Genomic DNA, 19,815 nt, shown 5'->3' on the forward strand with positions numbered 1-19,815 from the left:
GAGGCGGTGACGAGTGGCGGTAGAGAGGGAGGCGACTGGAAAGCGAGTGAGGGAGAGAGGGACGAATTAAAAGAGAAGGGGGTAGAGTGAGTGAGGCAGGGAGATACAGGTGGAAATGTGGAGCACCACCTGTATCCAGTAAGGTAGAAAAAATTATCAAGAGGGGTCTCCAAGATATTTATTAGGTCACATGTAACCACCAATGAGGTTAAAAAAAACGCATCAACGCGCTTTATCAAGATGCTAAAACTGCGATAGAAACCAACGTTTTTAAATCTGCCGCGGGTGTGACGTTACACGCCGATGACCCGTCGATCTCACGTCAACACCCATTGGTAGGCTTCTTTCAATGACCAAAAAAAAAAAAAAAAAACACTTTATTCAGAATCGACCATAGAGACAAACAAATATCCATAAATCCCATCCAGCTATTGAGACATGCACAGACCTCAACAGAACACTGAGTGACCATACAACCCTGGCATAACACACACAAGAATAAAAAAGTGCACGGGTTGTATGTTCACTCTTGATAATTTTTTCGAACTTACTGGATACTGGTGGTGTTCTGCATTTCCAACTTTTTCCTCTAGTGATTTCTACCATAGTGCATTGCGCACCGAAGGACCTCCACTGATCACAAGGATGGACAATGGGCACTCAAGAATAACTGAGTTAATCCTATTTTGAAACCCCTTATGAGGTTATGTGACAAGTTCCAATTTCTTTATATGGGAGATGTCTAATGTGCCCATTCTATTTGTTGTGAGATACCACTAGGCACTATTCTCCCTACTAAGGCTGCGTTTATAGCGCCTTGCGACAGCGCTCCGAATCAAATACATTGACTCAGTCGCAAGCGCTTATAGGAAGCCCGACGGGGCAATGGAGCGACCCAAAATTTTGAAGCCGGGTCTATTTGATTTTTTAGAGACAGTCGCCACATGTGACTGTCTCTAAACCAATCAGAGACCGCGGCCCGCCCCCTTTCGTGACGTCGCTGAAAATCAAATGATAACTTCGCTGGTGGCGACGTCATCGGTCGCGTCGCCAGCACTATGAGCGCGCCTTTGAAAGGAGGTTCTGGACTTCATATATTGCTATTTGTATTGCTGATGGGTGTAGATTGTGCCTAGAGAGAAGCTGGTGAGGAGGGGAGCTTTGGTAAGGTTCACGGGTCACAAACAATGTAGATTCTGCATCAGGGTGTCCTACCAAAGCTTATCAAGTGGCCCTCCAGCTAAAATAATTGCCCACCCCTGCTCTAAAGTGTGCACCACAAACAAAAATGTCTGCACTTTAAAGCTTCAGTTCAAGCTGCTGTTTAAAAATAATTTTATATATATATTTTTCCCATTCAATGTGTGCATCAATACAATCTGCACACTGACAAGTTAAACTGCAGATCGGTCCGTTCTCCTGCAATCGATCGGTTGCTCCGTGTTATTTAATTCAGTTCTTGCACAGCATTTTGGGCAATGTAGTTCCTAGAATATCAGTGACTGGGCAGTTACCAGATACAATTGGTTCACTGCTAGAGAGAGGGCGGGGCTCAAGAGCAAGAGCCTGTCAGAAGGGGAAGGGGGCAGTCACTTTGGAAATTCTGCCTACATTAGAAACATTAAAAATGTCTTTAAAACATTTTTTTTAATGCTACAAGTATTTTCTCATAGTACAGAACTATATTATTTGAAAAAATAAATAAAAATAAAAAAACACATGTAGGATATTGCTTGAACTGCTGCTTTAAAGAAGCACAATAATACATTATAGTTAAACAGACAGAAAAATAAATGATTTGCTACTTTGACAATTACACTAATTGACACAGATTATTAGCAGATCTTCGATGCTGTGCCTCTGTAGCTAAACATAACACATGCAATACCTTTGTGGACATCTCCATACTATAATTCTTTACGTTACGAAGCCCATGGCAAAATATGGTAGGATAAATAAATGACACAAAACTGAAAGTGATGCAAACTTCAAGTTACATAGTGTAAGATTACCTTAAAAGCAAGGCAGACTTTCCAGGCAATTAATTTCTCTCTGGCATTTAAAATGACCGGATACCTAACTTCTTTTCCTTCACTGTCTCGTTCTACCTTGCCATCCAGAGCAGGTGACTTTCGAGCTTCAGCATGCGCATAGTCTGGCCCTACGGTGTAAACCTGTGTTCGAAAATCAGTACAGTTAGTATGAAGTTCTGAAAATAGGTTAAATAATACTATGGAATCAACGACTCCATGAGGGCTAAACTCTTTGTAAGTTCAGTTGCAGGTCACTACAGCACTAGATGAAATAAACAAGTAAATAAAAACGACAGGAACGAAGTTAGGGGAGAGTCAAAACTCAAAGAACCTCTGATAAAGGAAAGCTAGTCATGGTTAGAACTAAAAGAATAAATACACATGACAATAAATCATTTTTAAAAGATTTATTCCCATTTACTAAGCAGTCTTTTGCGGTAACGTACCTTCCAGGGCTGGAAGGCATTACCTTCAAATCGGCTGCAGGTGGTTTATTAAATATCGTATTCTTCTTTAAGTACAACCAATTGATCTCTGTAATGTATTAACATTACATAAATTCATTTTTAACGTTACTTGCTTACCATACGAATTGCACAGGCACTTACATCAGAATGTACTGGGCACTGAAAAGACATCCATTGTCTAAATATGTCAGAGCATGGGTGTGTGGGTGTGTGGGTGACACAAACCTTTACATCAGTGCCATCAGTGGGCATAAACTCCTCATAAATGTATGCGCCAGTTTTTCTCACACAGCTTTCAGGTGAATAGACACTGCTCCGACTGCCAATCTGAAACAGAGAAGTCTCTGTTTAAATCGCGCTTTTAAAGTCTTGTCTGGCTTGAGTAATTTTTTTTTTTATTTGTCCAAGATAAGTAGTATTTTATGTTTTGTTTAAGTTGTCCAAACAACAAACATACTTTCTTTTCTTATAAAAAGGTATCTCCTGTATAGTTCTGTGGATTCACTAGAACACATCTCCAACCTTATTTTATTCTAAAAAAATAAAAACAAAAAGCAAGCATACATACTGTACAGCCTCCATTTTTACAGACTTTTCAGTGTACCTACATGTTCAATTTACGGTGTCTTATTTTAAAGCTGCAGTCATCCTAACTTTATTTAATTGAAGAATTGTTAATGTACTCCTGGCCTTCACCATGCTTTCCTCAAGGATCCTTTTTATTTATTTATTTGTATTTAGTAGACTTTAGGGGCATTTGCTTGTAAATTCACAGTCTTTGAAGCAAAATGCTCAAAAGGGTATAGCCTGCCTTCTTGTCTGTTAAAACAAACTTAACTGAAGAAATCTAGTTCTGGCTACCACAACGTTTACTATTAACCACAATTGAAAAAAAGACCAGAAATTATTTTATCCCACTTGCAACTACACTATGGAGACATTAAAGCAACATGCCCCGCTGCTCTCTCATAATTTTTTATTTCACCTAAACCGGGAGACTGGATGATCTCCATAGTCCTGCGATGTCTGGGGACCACCCTTGTGGCGGGACCAGGCGGACAAAGAATAGCCGTAACGTTATCAGGAGATGTCGCCGCTTTCTATTGGTGATCCCGCAGTCATGTTTGTCATTTCCTGGAGACAAAACCGGCACGAAAAAAACACCTACAAATATCTAGGGTGGGGGGGGGGGCGGGGCGGGTGCCAGATTAGCACCCCCCTGGTTCCGGCAAGATTTTTTTTTCAATTTGGAGGGGACTGGGTAAGACTGCTGCTTTAGCAGCTTGGGCATTAAAACAAATGGTTAACCAAATATAATTAAACATGCAATCTTTAATACTTTGCATTCAAGACTAGATGGGCTGTAAGTGAGAAAAAACGATGCAATAGTTGCAATAAATAGCAATGAGGAAGGAGTTACAGAGCAGTGGAGAGGAAATTCACACGAGCAGAGAAGCCAGCGGCAAGCAACAAATTGGCTTGCAATGCATCGCTATAACTCGGCAGCAAGGCGGTTAAAATAAACCATTTCTGCTCTGTGCCCTTCTGAGTTTCCTCATAGCTGTTATAACTCTGTGCCGCGGACATACTTCAAAACCAGAAAGTTATCTCTCAAAGTATTACTTCCTGGTAAAACAGATTTATAAATAAATAAAATAAAGGTTCATGTTTGAAGCAGAAAAGAAAAAGAATGGACTCTTTTTGAAACACACTTGCTTTTTCATTTTGTTGTAACTGAATATCTACGTCATGCATTTTTTTTTGTAATAGGATTGAAGCAGGGGGTCTCCGGAGCTAAACCCCATTAATTTCAGCGCCGGGTCCCCTGCTTCCTGAGATACTTACCAATTTGGGGATACCAGTAGCAACTCTGGCTGGGATAGCTGGGGCTCTCGAAATGGCAGCTTAAATGTCACGCGTCACTCGGGTCAATAGGAAGCCGTGACGTCATCCCTTGTGTCTTCCTATTGGCCCGCGTGAGATTTAACTAGCACCGAGATACTGGTACCACATATGGAGGTAGCTTTATCAGGAAGCAGGGGGTCCCCAGAGCTGAAATTAATGGGGCTCAGCTCCGGAGACCCCCTGCTTCAATCTTACTTAAAAACGAAAGACACACAGCTTGGATTGCTTCTTTAATATGACGTTACTATAGAACAAAAATGAAAAGTAACTACCTTTTGTGGGAGCAAACAAACGCAATTATGTAAATTGGACTAAAATGTCTTGAGAATGTCTACAAGCATTAGTCAAATAATGTGTTCCGAAAGTAATTGCAGATTTTCAAATATACGGCCTGTGAAAAGGACCTCACCTTTCGAAAAAGCCTCTGGCTGCCCCCTCCTGCAGATGTCGGGTAATAAATGTAAATGTTATGGTCCTCAGCACTGACCGGTTTCTCAACAAAAGGTTTTTGGAAAATTTCACCATTCACTTCAACATGATCCTCTCCCTCAATCAAATTACATTCTGGAAAACAGAGTATATTGAGTTCGGTGGAAGCTTTGTAAACCGGTTCAATTGTAGCGGATTACATCATAAATCGGAGGCTCATCCAATACATAGGAACGCCAAACCTGATTGTAGAGAAGGTCACAACCCAAACAGAAACAAAGTGAAAACGAAAAAAAATACCAACATACACCCCTATCTAGATCCCCAACTTTCTTACACTTAATACTGCTTAAAAAGCCTGTAATAAAATATAAATAACCATTTGCAACAGTTTCCACTTTTAAGAAATGGAGGTTGGAATTCATTCTACTGTATTAACAAATGAAATGCCACGCATGCTATATACATAGACTAGTTTTCTTTTATAGTTCAACACTCCGGGTATATACATAAATGTTGGCAGGTAATGCATATTATATTTATCGATTTGTCTTTTCCTCTCCTAGGTAATAATGATGCTTTATTTTTGCTGTCTAATGATTAAATTAATAACATAATTTGTTTATGGTGGCAGTCACTCCTAAGACTAACATGTGCCAATAACAGTTACATGTTTAAAGGTTAAATAAGTGATTACCTTTTTTTTTTGGTAACCAAAATTCAACACAAATACAGATGTCTCCAACTTTATAATCCCAGCTAGTGCAGGTAAAATAGTGCGTTAGTTTTGCATGAGGCCGATTCCAAACAGTGGCTGCCTCTCATGCCTGGGATTTGTGTGTAGCCCCTCTTGATTGGCTACTAATTGCTAGAAGGGGTTAACTGTGTGGACTCACCAGGTTCTGCCCCTCCCTTGCTACCTCGTAATCTGTGATGTCAGTGTGAAGGGAATAAATAGCCACACCCTTGTTCTAGAAGAAGGTTCTTCAGAGTTCTGACTGGGGTCTTCATGTAAGTCCAGTAAATAGTTTGTAACAGTCTAGTCTGTAGGTAATTATGTCCTGTCACTGTGTTATTTTACAGTATAGTAACGTGTCCAGTTCTGGAGTAAGCGCCTGTTAGGCTTCCTGATCCTCTATGTCTGTGGGAGAAGTATACATCACTGTTGTCATAGGGTTGCCCATATTGTAACCTGAACGAATGTTTAATAGGTCCAACCGGAAGGTTCTTTTGCCTCAGTCTCCATGCAAGCTGTTTCAACTTCATTCTCGGCAACCGATAACCAAGACCTGTACCTCCTCTGAAGAGGACCAGAATCTTCCACTAGAATGATTCCCTAAAAGATTTTATTTGCCACGTGTTTTGTATCGTATCATCCATGTCCATTATGCAACGTTTTTCTGGAAAGTGTTCAACAAAACACTTTGTTTATAAAAGTTCCTGGTGCCCATCTCTATTCCATACCTTCACCCACGCCCTGCCAGCACCTTACTAGATGTGACTCCCTTCGGCAGCCGGGGAAGGGGTCACATAGATAATTAGGTTGGCTACATCTACATGTATTTTATGTTTGTTTTAAACAAGGTCAGCCTAGGCTTGATTGGATTTCCATTGGCCCTCCCTTGCCCCCACCTCTCAAATGCAGTTTGCCTGCTTCAGCCGCTGTAGAAATTAAACACAAACATTTGCTGTAAGCATGGTTACATTTGTTCAATGGAATCAGTTAAATTGTTTATTTCTTCACAAAATGTTTGCTCCGCTGCTAGGAATTGCATATGTAAAGCAGCATTTCATTCAAAATCCTAAGTGTTATTTTTTTTAACTAACCAATATGCAGCACTAGATCATACTTACTGCATTTTGTTTCACTCTGTATGCCCTTTTTAATGATTTTTTAAAATGTATAAAGCGTTATTGGGTTGCTATAGCAACTATTTAGGAAGCCACAGCACTTCCTCTTTTGAAATAGGCAGCCATATTGGGTGCCCTGGAAAGCAGGATCTTCGATCGATCAATCATGGAAACAGATCAATCAAAAGTTTAGATAATTGCATCTCCGGACATGTAAGGAACTGCTGCATTTATTAAAACAAACAAAAAACAGGCAAGAGGTAATGACCATTTAAGTACAAACACTGTGTACATGGTTGTTGTGCACTTGGTGGAAAGATGTTAACCCTTCAATTGAAATGAACAGTTTGCATTGAGAATTGATACAGATTTTCTCTTCATATTTACAATTTCACCACAGCCTTCTTCAATAAAATGATAAATAACCAAAACCTAAAAAGCACCACCGTGTCTGAACATTTGTTTTTTTGCATGTTGTTCACACCTGCCATCTTAACCTACAGTATCAACCAGACTAACGGAGTTTCAGTGGTGCCAGTTCTTCTGACAGAAGTTACAATGGGGGTACTCCAATAGCAACCCCGAGTCTATTTGAGAATATATGTTTCTTAAACTCTCTCTGGGGAGAGCTTTGTCCTCTTCCTACAGTATCTTCCCCTCCTTAGCCCAGATGCACAAACAGGTGATCAGCTTCAGCACACCTCAGCTCCCATTCATATGAAGGAGCGCTAAAGCTTAGCACACTTTGGTGGTTCTGGGTCTCAGATCCACAGAAATGCATTAAAACAAGTGAAACATGTATGTGCCCAATTTATCTGGACACTGTAAAATGTGACAGTAAGTGGACTTCTGTGAGAAATTATTGAAAAGTGCCAGGTTACGTCTAATTTTAAGATTGAATGGACGGTATAACTTTGTAGAACTGTCTGTCATATTAAGATGTGCTTTGTAGTGCAGAAAGTTAATATGTTGACGCTGTAATGCCCCTTAAGAGTTCAACATTTATGTATCTAATCTCATACTGAGTCGGCATAGGCTTTCACTGACATTACACCAAATCTGACTTATTCTACGCTTACATAACCTCGAATATCAATCTATACCCATACCCAAAAGTTGTCATTTTGGGCTCTAAAACAGAGATCGTATATATTAAATTATATAACATCATAAATGCGTCATGTTAGCTTCTTTCTAAATTAACCCACAATGGTCCCATTTAGAAAAAAAAATCCATTTGAAATGCCTAAAAAAACACGTTTAAAATACGAATACTTGCGGATAAAATGAAAACAATCTGAAAAGCAAGACAAAAAACAGTGGCGAGCAATGAAAAGTTCCCTTTAAGAGTGAAATAAATCATAAGCTAATGGCCAGCAAGTGTGATGCTGTACCTGGATATGGTCATTTATTTGACAGCAATAGAATGGTTTTGAGCAGACTATTTGTGTAAGCGTGCTCAAGAATGTTATTGTGAAACCGTTACAGCGGTCAAATACCTCCCTCTGAATAACTTATCACTGTATGATGTACTCTGCTTCTAGCCTCCCCCTACAGTTCCTATCACCCTTACTCCACTTATGATCTTATAACCCATTTCAGTTGCAGGACAGCAGTGATGACAACTTTGTGCCAGGCCAAGGACAGGAGTCACGTGAAAAGCTACATGGACATCAATATCCAGGCGATCATTACATTATAAAGTGGAGCTGCACTTAGCTAGGAATCTGAAGCAGCAGCTGGCATCAGGGTGACGTGAAATGGAAACGTGATGTATTCCATGTCTGCATTTTTCTCATACTTCAAGCAATGTTTCTCGTACACAGCAGACTAAAACAATGATAGATTATGTGTATTCTCGTAAAAGACGACACCACTCGCCCAGGCGGAAACATTAACTACACTGAAGCAGCAAATGACAAACCATGTGTGACGCAATGCGCTGCAGCACCTCCAAGTTATGCAATGGAACAAACAGTCATAGGTGCCAGCAGTGGGGATAGCAGCTGTAATTATCAGCAAGAGTCAATAAAGGTTTTAGGATCCCTGTTCTCTAGACCTATGAGATTTAACATGGTAAACACCTGGCTATACAGGTAGTCCTCATTATCCAATGTTTCACTTTACAATAAATGGCATATCCAACACTTTATAATGCAACCCTATGGGCCATTTTTCGACGCCGGAATGCGTTATAGAACGCTCACTGCCACTGATTAACATGGGACTCACTTTACAAGGGTTTCACTATCCAACGCTACTTCCAGAACGGATTCCGTTGGATAACCGAGGATTGCCTGTATGTTATATTTATTTATGTTAATTTTATGAGGGAGCTTGGAACTTAAAATTGCAGTTTAACATATTATTTAACTAATACAGTACTTCTATGGAGCTAATGATTGTTCATAGGTATTCACACACAAAAAGCAATGCATCACAGGGAAGGGTAGCAATGTGGTTAAATAAATATATGCAGTAACAAGGAGTTAATATATTAATTACATAGGACTCAAGCACAGATATCAATGCTCATGTGTCATGACTATTTGTTTTTAATCAGCTCCAGGGAGAACACTAGTTCCTTTCCTGTGAAAAATACGGATGTAAAAAACAAAAAACAAACAAAAAAGGGGTAAGTGCCGCTTTAATAAACCACGTATAGCAGGCAAAAAATATAAACTTAACGTAATTGGCTTAATTAAAAAAAATTTAACTTTCCAAAACTTGAGGTTTTTTCATTTGTAATTTACCTATATTGAACAGATTTAACCTACCCCAGCTATTAGTTCACTTCAGTTCAAGCAGGCACTGCTTTTTTTTGAATAAGATTTATTTATCAAGAGATGATCAATAAAATGGTAGCACAGAGCAGGGGTGTGCAAACTGCGGGCGAACATTTTCTAAGGTGGGTGCCAAACTGAGTGCTGCACTTAGAAGCTCTGTACTCTTCCCCACAACATTGAAATTGATTGCCGGGGGAGAGCGGGGTGCCTCTAACTGCCTCTTACCTTCTCTCTGGCATCTTCTGATAGGGATCACGTGTCGCCATGAAAATGTGGCGTCAACGCGACATGCCGCCGCACAGATGAGATGCAGGAGAGCAGAGGGGGGGGGGGGGGGGGCAACAAAAAATTTGCACACCCCTTGCCTGGAGAGCAACAAAAGGATGAACTGCCAACCACATAAAAAAATTTTTTTTAAAAATCGGGCCACCCTCACATAACTGATTTGTTACATTAAAAATTAAAACACAGTTTAAACAGTAGGAGAGAAGACGGTGCTTTGCATCAACACAAAATAATGTTTGCCCAAAAACTAAGATTAGATAACATGGTTGCAAATGAAAAGATAAATTTTTAAAAAATTTTACTAATTTAGCAGTGGAGGTAACATGTTGAAAGAATATCTTTCACAGAAATGTAATTTAGTATTTACCCAGAATTCTATATATTTAATCTGTGTATCCACTAGTTAGCACACATAAGATTACTGATAACAGTATGTAGCAGGTATATCTATACTGTGAACTCGCACATATTTACACAGAATGATTCATGCAAAACACATTTGAAAGGTGGCAAAATAATAACTTTTATGAAATTCAAGCTATTTCAACTGTACAGCTATACAAAACACTGTAACCACGCTCAAATAGAAAATAAAATCAACCATAGCAAACTAAACTTAAAATTAACTTGAGACATGGAACAAGCAGTCTATAGCAGTAAGTCACTGGGATTTGAAGTCATATTGCTTCTGTGTTATTATATTTACCCTATATAGTAGGGCCCCGCTTTTCGGCATTCCGCTCATACAGCGGTACCGGGAAGGGGGCCACCATGTCTGTACATGCGCAGAACGGGGGCTGCCCAGGTTGTGCATGCGCAGAACGGGGAGATGCACAGGTCGTGCATGGGCACAACGGTGGTCACGCTTGCACAGAAAGGAGGTTGCGCATGCGTAGAAGGGGAAATTGATGGTCTGCGCATACGCAGATGCCGAAAAATCATTGGTTCTGCTTTCTGCTTTGTGGCGGCACCATAGAACGGAACCCATCGCATTACTGGGGCCCGCCTGTATTAATTTATCACAATAAATGACTTTAGAAACAAAACCAGACGTGTTGCAATTCATTTGTCAAAGTAAGAGGACAGAGTTAAAGCTGCAGTTCATGCAATATCCTGCATGTGTTTTTTTTTTAATAAATCAGTTCTGTAGTAAGAAAAAATACTTTTAGCATTTTCTGTTTTAAAAAAAAACAACTTTGAAAGACCAATTTTCTTGTATTCTATTTTAACAAGCATGCTTGTTCCTATAGCAACGATTTACATTCCCCATATTTAAAGATGTCGAAAATCTTTGCCGATCAATAGACGGAGAACGAATTGACCGGCAGCTATGCAGTTTTTTAGGCAAGTAGATATTGCCCATATGAAACTATTGAAGTTAAAAAATAAATAAATAAATAAAAAAATAAAAAACGGGCGCCTGAACTGCAGCTTTAAGTGACCAAAATATCACAGATTAACACAATAAAATGTACAGTATTGCATGAGTTTTGATTATGTCACATCAAAATCATTATTCTACTTTATGTGACTTTAAGTTCCCTAAAATGAGTTCCATAGAAAGTATAAAGTGAAGACTTGCTGTTGAACTCTGAATTGTGGTTCAAACACATTTAGGTGCAAAATATGTACTACTGCCATTGGTTTATTTTGGTCCTAAGAGGGAATTCAGGGATATCCCATTTTACACAGGCTGAAAGGCCACAATATTGGGGGAAGTACATGTATGCTCCTCAATGACATATGCTATTGAAGCAAGAGACTTAAAATAGCATTCTATCCTATGTCATTCTTTTTTAAATTTTTATTATTGTTATGAAGGGATCCTGGAGTTGAACAGTGTTAATTTCAGCTACGGAGACACCCTGCTTCCTGAGATCCTTACCTCTGCAGGTGCTGTTGGTACTTCCTGGTTCTTAAATCTCCCACGGCACATGGCCCGACAGATGACATACGCAGCTTCCTATTGGCCTGTGTACTGCGGAAGTTTTAAAACGCCATTTTGTTTTCTCCAGCATAGGATGGTACCAAGGGGAATATTCAGAGGTAAGCATCTTGGGATGCACAAGGTCCCCGAAGCAAAAAGAACCACAGTTCAGCTATTTGGCGGAACTATAAATTATATGGTAAGAGGCGGTTCAAGCTTAGTTGGCTTTCATTAAAGTTAATGCAAGTTTTTGCATTACCAGCTTCCCACCATATTAAATGGTGGTCTCAGAGAGGATTTTAACACACATGTTTAAACCTGAACTTACAACAACTAAATATTTTAAAAAGTGAACAAAATATAAACAAATTATTGTTCTCATTGCAACAATTTTTAAGACAAATGTACCTACCATCTGGCATGTTTGGGTCTCTGTTAAGAACAGCGTAACGAGGAAGCAAAATTCCCTCATCTTTGAGGATCCGATATACTTCTCTCCTGTAAATTAAAAGTGTCTTAAAAGCGAGCTCAATCACTGCATAAGGGGGGGAGGGGGGAGAAACAACTATTTTCTGTAACAAACCAAAACTGAAAATATTGATTAATAACAATGCATATCTTGTATTTTGGAATGCCAAGTTCTCATAGCAGAATTGAATTGGAATTATTTGCAGTTTTTGATACTCTACCAGTATACCACTGAAATGATACACCGCTAATGTTATATTTGCAATAACATTTGCAAAAGGGAACATCATGTGCTAGCTCTTGTTGAGCGGGTTGGGGTGCAGGGGGGGGGGTGCAGGGGAACAGGACACTTTCCCACAGCTCCTTCCCCTTATGTCCCACCCCACTCATACAAGGGGATCTCCGAGGTTCTCTCTCCCCCCAGTTGTTGCAGCTGTGTGCGACACTGACAGACAGATATACTACTTTACCTCCAATCCACAGGCTAGCTCTGATTGGCACGATCAAGCAGAGGCAGGCTAACTCCTGGAACACACCACCTCACTCCCTTCCCATTTCTCCCTCCCCCAGACCATATTAAGTGGCGCAGTATTGACTTACCGGTCAGTCACCGCCACAACTGCTGACAGCGATTCCAGTCATGCTTTGCAGTCAGACTAGCAAAGCATGCGGGGTGTGGGGTTACCAGTTGCAGCCATGACTGACTGGTCAGTTAGCACTACACTAAGCACAGATGCATTTTAGGAGCAGAATTTTTCCATCAATGACTATGTAAGCAATTTTCAGAATGGCACAAAATGAGGGATATTTTAGGCTGAAAAAGTTAAACCCATAATGTTTAATGGGGTTAACCTCATGCAGTGTGGCCACACCGTATACAGAAATCTAAAAAAGGAGTACTAAAAGTAGGACATCTACAAGAACCTGGATGTTGACACAAGGGCTGCGTTTATAGTGCCGGCGACATCGCGTCAAAACATATGTATTGACACCGTTGAGTGCGCTTCTAGTAAGCGCGAAGATGCGACTGCTTGGTCGCGATCGCTGTAAGTCACCTCAATTTGATTTTTTCAGCGACCACAGCGTGACGTCAGCGTCGCCGGCACTATAAGCGCAGCCTTAGATAACATATTTCAAAGATGGGCATTCAGTAGTAAATTCTCATGCCATTTATTAGGGAGCCATGATGATCAAAGAAACGGTTTCGAGCCGCAAAGGGCTCTTCGTCAGGTCAGTGATGCAAATTAAGTGCCAAATGCCGCTATATATACCCTGTAAATCCTGTATCAAGCATTTTAGCGTCGCTATAAACGGAAAAGTGTGAAATGGCTCAAAATATTGTTTACCTCGACTTCTTTTTGAATTCTCAGAATGGCAAATAACAGTGCTACTTTTAGCTGTTGTAACTGTGGCCTTTTAAAACTTACAAAAAAAATAATACTTATTCTTATTTATGTTTTAAAAAGGCACACATATCCATGTTTAACTATTACAACTAAAGTCCCCAATTCATGATTCTATACCTCAAATCCACACCCCGGACATGCAATCTTGAAAACATACACAATACTGAATTAATTGGGCAACATCTTACCTGTCTTGTATATGGTATTGTAGATTCAAGTCATTGATTACAAATGGGCTCCTGAGTTTTCCATATTCAACGGCTTTGTCTAAAGGAAATCCTTAAACAAATATGTAAGTGTTGTGGTAAATTTGGACCTATGTATTGTTAGAAGCACAAAGCGGTTTAAGCACAGGTACAGAGTCTCATGTCTTGCAGCTACAGTCCTCCATGGATTACCTTACACATAAGATTGATTATTTTATGCAACAGGGGACACACATATATATATATATATATATATATATATATATATATATATATATATATATATATATAAAAATATGCAAATGAAAGTCCCCTCTCTTGCAATCCCATGCAGCCATTAAAGAAAGCCCGATATTCATATTTTTGGTGAACCATCAAGAATCTTCAAAAAAAACTGCATCATACAGTAATTATGCCTGGCAACTTTAAAGTTATTTTAGCATTCTTTCCTTATTAAAAAGGTACTGTATGAATCTTTACTCACAACCTAACAAAACACACACACACACACACACACACACACACGAAACCGTGGTGGAAAATGTGTTTTGACAGAATGCTTTCACTTTTTGATGCTCAAATACATGCTGCTTACAAGGGACTGCATACATATTAATGGTGAAATGACATATTGATATGTCCGATAGTATGAAATATATTTATATGCACAGCCAGTCTGAAAATATATCACATAACTGATCAATAGTTACTTCAGGATAATTATAACCCTTTTGTAATTTACATGCTGAGCCTTAGGTTATCCTTCCTTTGTGATTATAAATTGATGAGGCTTAGAGGATTGTGTGGGCAGCGCATCTTAAACTGCAGGGATTAATGTATCTGGCATCTGCAGACACTACCTGGGCTGAAAGTGCAGCTTGTCACTTACAGGCAGGGTCACCTTCTTTGCACGGTCTTTAGCTCTATGGAATTATAGTATATAGTAAAAGACACCAGCAGTACATAGTGCGAATACGTATTTGACAGTTGTTACTAAAGAATACCTTTGGAATGAAAGGAAATGAGGCAGTCACACAAAGGCCAGTTTTCTACTGGCTCGTTTAAAATTATATCTTCCTCAAAAATTACAACGGTGATGTATTTGAACAAGGAAAGACGCTCCAAGATTTCCTTCATCGGTTTTGATTTAGATTTCTTTGCCATAGCACAGATTCCCACCACAATCTGCCTCTCGGGGGGCTGCAAAACAAAGGCAAATAGATCACAGAAATGCACACATCAAATTCCTCACTGGGAGAGGGGCCTCCAGAGTCCATGCGCTGCCACATATGGCTTGTTATGTCCTCTTCTGCATGTAGGGAACACACAAAGGATTGTGGGTAAATGAGCACAGTGTCCCTGTGCTTGGTGTTGGCTTTTGATAACAATTCAATCACTACATGTGTCTATGGAAAATTTACTGCACTTAACTCATTCTTGCATTATAAAAAGTAATGTGTCCCTTAAAAAGGGGAGTCTCAATTCAACGATCATGTGATATTATTGAAAGATATAGTGTTAGATATATATATATATATATATATATATATACAGTATATATATATATATATATATATATATATATTTTTGTAACATTTTTGTCATCAAGAAAGCTCAAAGCTTTCCTCAAATATTGAGGGTGAAGGTTATTTGTATGGTAACATTAATTATTCCATAATGGCCAGCTATTACATATAAAAGTGGAAGGAATAAAGATTTTATTGAGCATTAAACCTTTCAAAATCCCTCCATACACAAAGATGGTTAAAAAAAAACAAAAAAGTTCTTTATTTGTGAATTGCTCCATTTGTATAAAATTGTATACTATGCCAATTATGATGTCTTTCATATAAAGGGATTTACAATTTTAATACATGTTTAATACATGTTTAATTTTGTCTAGCAAAAAAAGGGTTACCCCACTTATAATCAGGATACAGAAACATGTAAGAATGCAACTCCTAAATGTGGGTTTGGCCATGTCTCTAAACCAGGGGTGACCCAACTCCAGTCCCCAAGGGACACCAATGGGCCAGGTATTGGGGATAGCCCTGCTTCAGCAAAGGTGGCTCAATCAGTGGCTCCCTGTTCTGAAGCAGAGTAGCCCAAGCACGCTGCCTAGGGGTCACACTCGACTCCTCTCTCACATTCGCCCCTCACATTCAAAACATTTCTAAAACTTGTCGCTTTTTCCTCCGCAATATAACAAAGATACGCCCTTTCCTCTGTTGCTCGACTGCTAAAACTCTGACTCAGGCCCTCATTCTCTCCCGTCTTGATTACTGTAACCTCCTGCTGTCCGGCCTTCCTGCCTCTCACCTGTCTCCCCTACAATCTATCCTAAATGCTGCTGCCAGAATCACTCTACTCTTTCCTAGATCTGTCTCAGCATCTCCCCTCCTGAAATCCCTCTCCTGGCTTCCAATCAGATCCCGCATCTTACACTCCACTCTTCTCCTCACTTTTAAAGCTTTACACTCTTCTGCCCCTCCATACATCTCAGCCCTAATTTCTAGCTATGCACCACCCCGACTCTTGCGTTCTGCTCAAGGATGTCTTCTTTCAACCCCCTTTTTATCTAAAGCCCTCTCCCGCTTTAAACCTTTTTCACTGACTGCCCCACACCTCTGGAATGCCCTTCCCCTCAGTACCCGACTAGCACCCTCTCTATCCACCTTTAAGACCCACCTTAAGACAAACTTGCTTAAAGAAGCATATGAATAGCACTGTGGATATTCTGAACACATGATACATAAAGCTTGGCCCCATGCAGACGCACTTACCAGAACTCCCTCCTCCTGTCTCTGTACGTTCTCCCTACCTACCTATTAGATTGTAAGCTCCTCGGGGCAGGGACTCCTCTTCCTTAATGTTATGTTTATGTCTAAAGCACTTATCCCCATGACCTGTTATTTATATTATCTGTTATTTATTTGATTACCACATGTATTACTACTGTGAAGCGCTATGTACATTAATGGCGCTATATAAATAAAGACATACAAAACAATACAATACAGAGATATTCTGAAAACCTGACCTTTAGGTGGCCCTTGACAGGAGTTGGGCACCCGTGCTCTAAACCTTTTAATAAGCTACACAGAAGAAATCTGAAATGCCTTCATTTCATTTGAATACAAAGCATCTTTAAGTTCAGTCCTGGAGGTGATAGATTGACAAAATTGAGAACGGAGACAAACTGAATACTTAAAAATAATGGTTTACACCCAGAACAGTAAAATGTACTTAAAAACAAACCAAAACAAACCATATTTGTCACATTAACCTGAAAATGCACATTATTAATGCATATTGATGGGTACAATTTCAAGAATTTGAATAACGTTAGAAAAAAAACTTTTCATTTTCAAATTTTTAAGTGAATTTGTGAATTTAATATTTAATTGCCAATCTACATTTAAAAAGTATAAAAAGTAGGACTCATGGTTAGTGAATAGATTATGCATGAAGAGCACAGGGAAAGCGTGCATTGGAGTTTTTAAATAGTCTGAAAGAAAGAATATATTTATAAGGCAGCTGCTCTTCATTTGTGTAGTCTGGTTGTTTAAGTCCTATTGTTTAGCACAGGGCTCTTTAACTGGCGGTGCACGGGCCAAATGTGGCCCAGTCAGCTACGAAAGCAATTAGTAGGAGCAAAGTGAACATTTTCACAGTAAAACTCTTGTGAGTTAAGGCAAGTTAAACATTTACAGTAGAGATGTTACACATTCTTGCAAAATATTGAATTAAAATTTTCAAGTTTTTAAACATATCCAATACATTGCGTGTGGCCTTTGTACTACTGAAAGTTTTCTGATCTGGCCTCTTTGGAGAACTGGTTGAAGAGCCTGGGTTAAAAGCTTCAACATAGGACCGTAGTAAGGAGAGAAGCGGATTCCCGTTTGGGGACATGAGACAGATTGACGACTTTTAAATATTATGTTTCATATGTAGAGCTAGAAATACATCTGCATTTTATAATAGGTGCACCATCCTGTTATTGGGATCATCTAAACATGTAGACTCCGTTTCAGGTGACCTTAAAGATGCAGTCCCCCACATACAAAGAAGAAAAATCTCTGTATCTCAAAGCAAAAATACTCCTTTCAGAGAGAAATGAAGTTCACTTATAGAACAGCTCTGGATGTACGGAGGACAGAGACGCAGACGAATGCCCACCAAGCACTTCCTGTTTGTGATGACAGAAAGCACTATTTTTTTTTTTTAATGAAACATACGTGTTCAACCGCAGCAAGAAGAGCATTTTCTGGTTGCTATAGTCATTTTTAGTTGGCATTTGAAGCAATTAAAAAAGATATTAACCCGATATTTAAAAGGCATATGGCATTGAGAAGAAGTTGGCTCTCCCTATATGTTCAGGGGAAAGAAATACTAAAATGCAGTGGGGGTTGAAAATTTTTCCCAGAGTTGTGTTCATGTTTTGTCTCAGTAGTTTTATTAGACAATGATCTCTTCGCGCCATCATGTTTTCTTACTACAATTGTAATGCTAAGCACCAATCACTTGTTTGCCTTTTGTGGCATAGAATTTGGTCGGTTGCTGGCTATGCCACGTGAAGCTGGTACGTGGGTATAACCAGACATTTAAAAAGTTATCATGGTTAAAGAACAAGTGACAAAAACCCTCTACTGTACAGTTAAATAAAATAGGTTTGTCATTTATTTATTTTTTACCCATCATAACTTTTTTAATGTCTGGTTATACCCACGTACCAGCTTCACGTGGCATAGACGGCAACTAACCTCGCACTGATGAGACCCAAATATTAAAACAGCCGCTTGGGAGTATGTTTACTGGCTATACTTCTTTAACCCACGCTGTGCTGAAAAGCTGCTTAATACGGCAGGCATAAATAAGCTTATAGGGGCCCATGTTAAAATGGATAAGAAGTAAGGAGTGACACACTGAGTGCTCATTTGCATGCCATTACCCAGAATACCTGACTGCAGTGGAAGCATTTTTGCTAAGTCTACAGCCCCTGTGGTCACAGCTGCATGTGCGCCGGAGCATCTGGCAGCGCGTGCACCTGTTTCAGCTGCGGCAGGATGTGCTGGAAAGCAATGGCACAGCCAGAATCCAGAAATCCCATATTCCAGGGCAACTCCAGATTGCATAAAAAATTATTTATTGTGCATAAAGCTCGCAATGGTAGTGTAAAAATGCACCTGTAAAAAACGCGTTTTTACACTACCATTGCGGACGGGGACAAATGGGCAAATCAGGCTTGCAGACCAGTCACAGACCAGTAAATGTATCCCCATGTGGTATTTTTATTTGCTTAACACTGGAGGGTTTTGTCACTTTTTTTTATATCACCATCACTTTTTAAATATCTGGTTAGTTAATGAAATTTCAAGACAAATAAAATCAAATTGTAATATACATACAGAGTCATATTCGTCGTCATCATCTTCCTCATCATCTTCAATGTTTTCATAAAGGTGGTCCAAGTTTTCAGCTTTGCTTTGTTCTAAAATCTCATCTGATTCCTCACACCCCACAAAGAATCTGGGACTGTCAGCCTCTGTTGCACTAACAGACATAGTGGCAGGTTGATTTCAGGGTCTACTGTACATGAGACTGGTCACCATGAGGGCTGATCCAATTCCAAGCTTGATGGCACTAAAATTCCTAGCAATGTCACAACTTGTGCAGCCTCTTGTTGATCTGATAATTCAGCTTCAGACTGCAGCAGGCATTCCAGACCACATCTCTTAAGCTTTGAACGTTTAATCACTGTTGTTAAAATACAAGACCATTACACGTTGTTTCTTTCCTTTTCAGGCAACAGAGGGCACCTCATTCCTTAAAAGAACATAAAAAGAAATAATCACAATTATAACAGGTACACTCAGTTTTATGCCTCCAGATAATGGAAAAGCCTGCTGAACTGCAGGGGTTAAAAACACCATGTTCTATCACGTTAACCCCATTGGCCAATTACCTGGCGTTCTGTTAACCCTTTCAATGGCAGAGGCCAGCAATACATTGCAAGGTAGTGGTGTTGGGGTTGGGCCATCTGACAGGGAAG

The 19,815-nt window shown here is 39.5% G+C and overlaps 1 protein-coding gene across 12 annotated transcripts in view; it reads right to left on the reverse strand.

Moving 5' to 3' along the window:
* PPIP5K2 (diphosphoinositol pentakisphosphate kinase 2) overlaps window positions 1-19,815 on the reverse strand; it is an 86,731-nt gene that overhangs the window by 57,968 nt on the left and 8,948 nt on the right. For all 12 annotated transcript variants that reach the window (XM_075602287.1, XM_075602296.1, XM_075602354.1 and 9 more), the window contains exons 2-8: window positions 19,172-19,589; window positions 14,768-14,963; window positions 13,746-13,836; window positions 12,096-12,181; window positions 4,815-4,969; window positions 2,726-2,827; window positions 2,013-2,174 (exon numbers count right to left, since the gene is read on the reverse strand). In XM_075602287.1, the coding sequence (XP_075458402.1) occupies window positions 2,013-2,174; window positions 2,726-2,827; window positions 4,815-4,969; window positions 12,096-12,181; window positions 13,746-13,836; window positions 14,768-14,963; window positions 19,172-19,327 (948 nt within the window). In that variant the 5' untranslated portion in view covers window positions 19,328-19,589. The remainder of the gene's footprint in view (window positions 1-2,012; window positions 2,175-2,725; window positions 2,828-4,814; window positions 4,970-12,095; window positions 12,182-13,745; window positions 13,837-14,767; window positions 14,964-19,171; window positions 19,590-19,815) is intronic.

This window comes from Ascaphus truei, chromosome 1 (assembly GCF_040206685.1).
Source record: "Ascaphus truei isolate aAscTru1 chromosome 1, aAscTru1.hap1, whole genome shotgun sequence".
NCBI classification, from domain to species: Eukaryota; Metazoa; Chordata; class Amphibia; order Anura; family Ascaphidae; genus Ascaphus; species Ascaphus truei.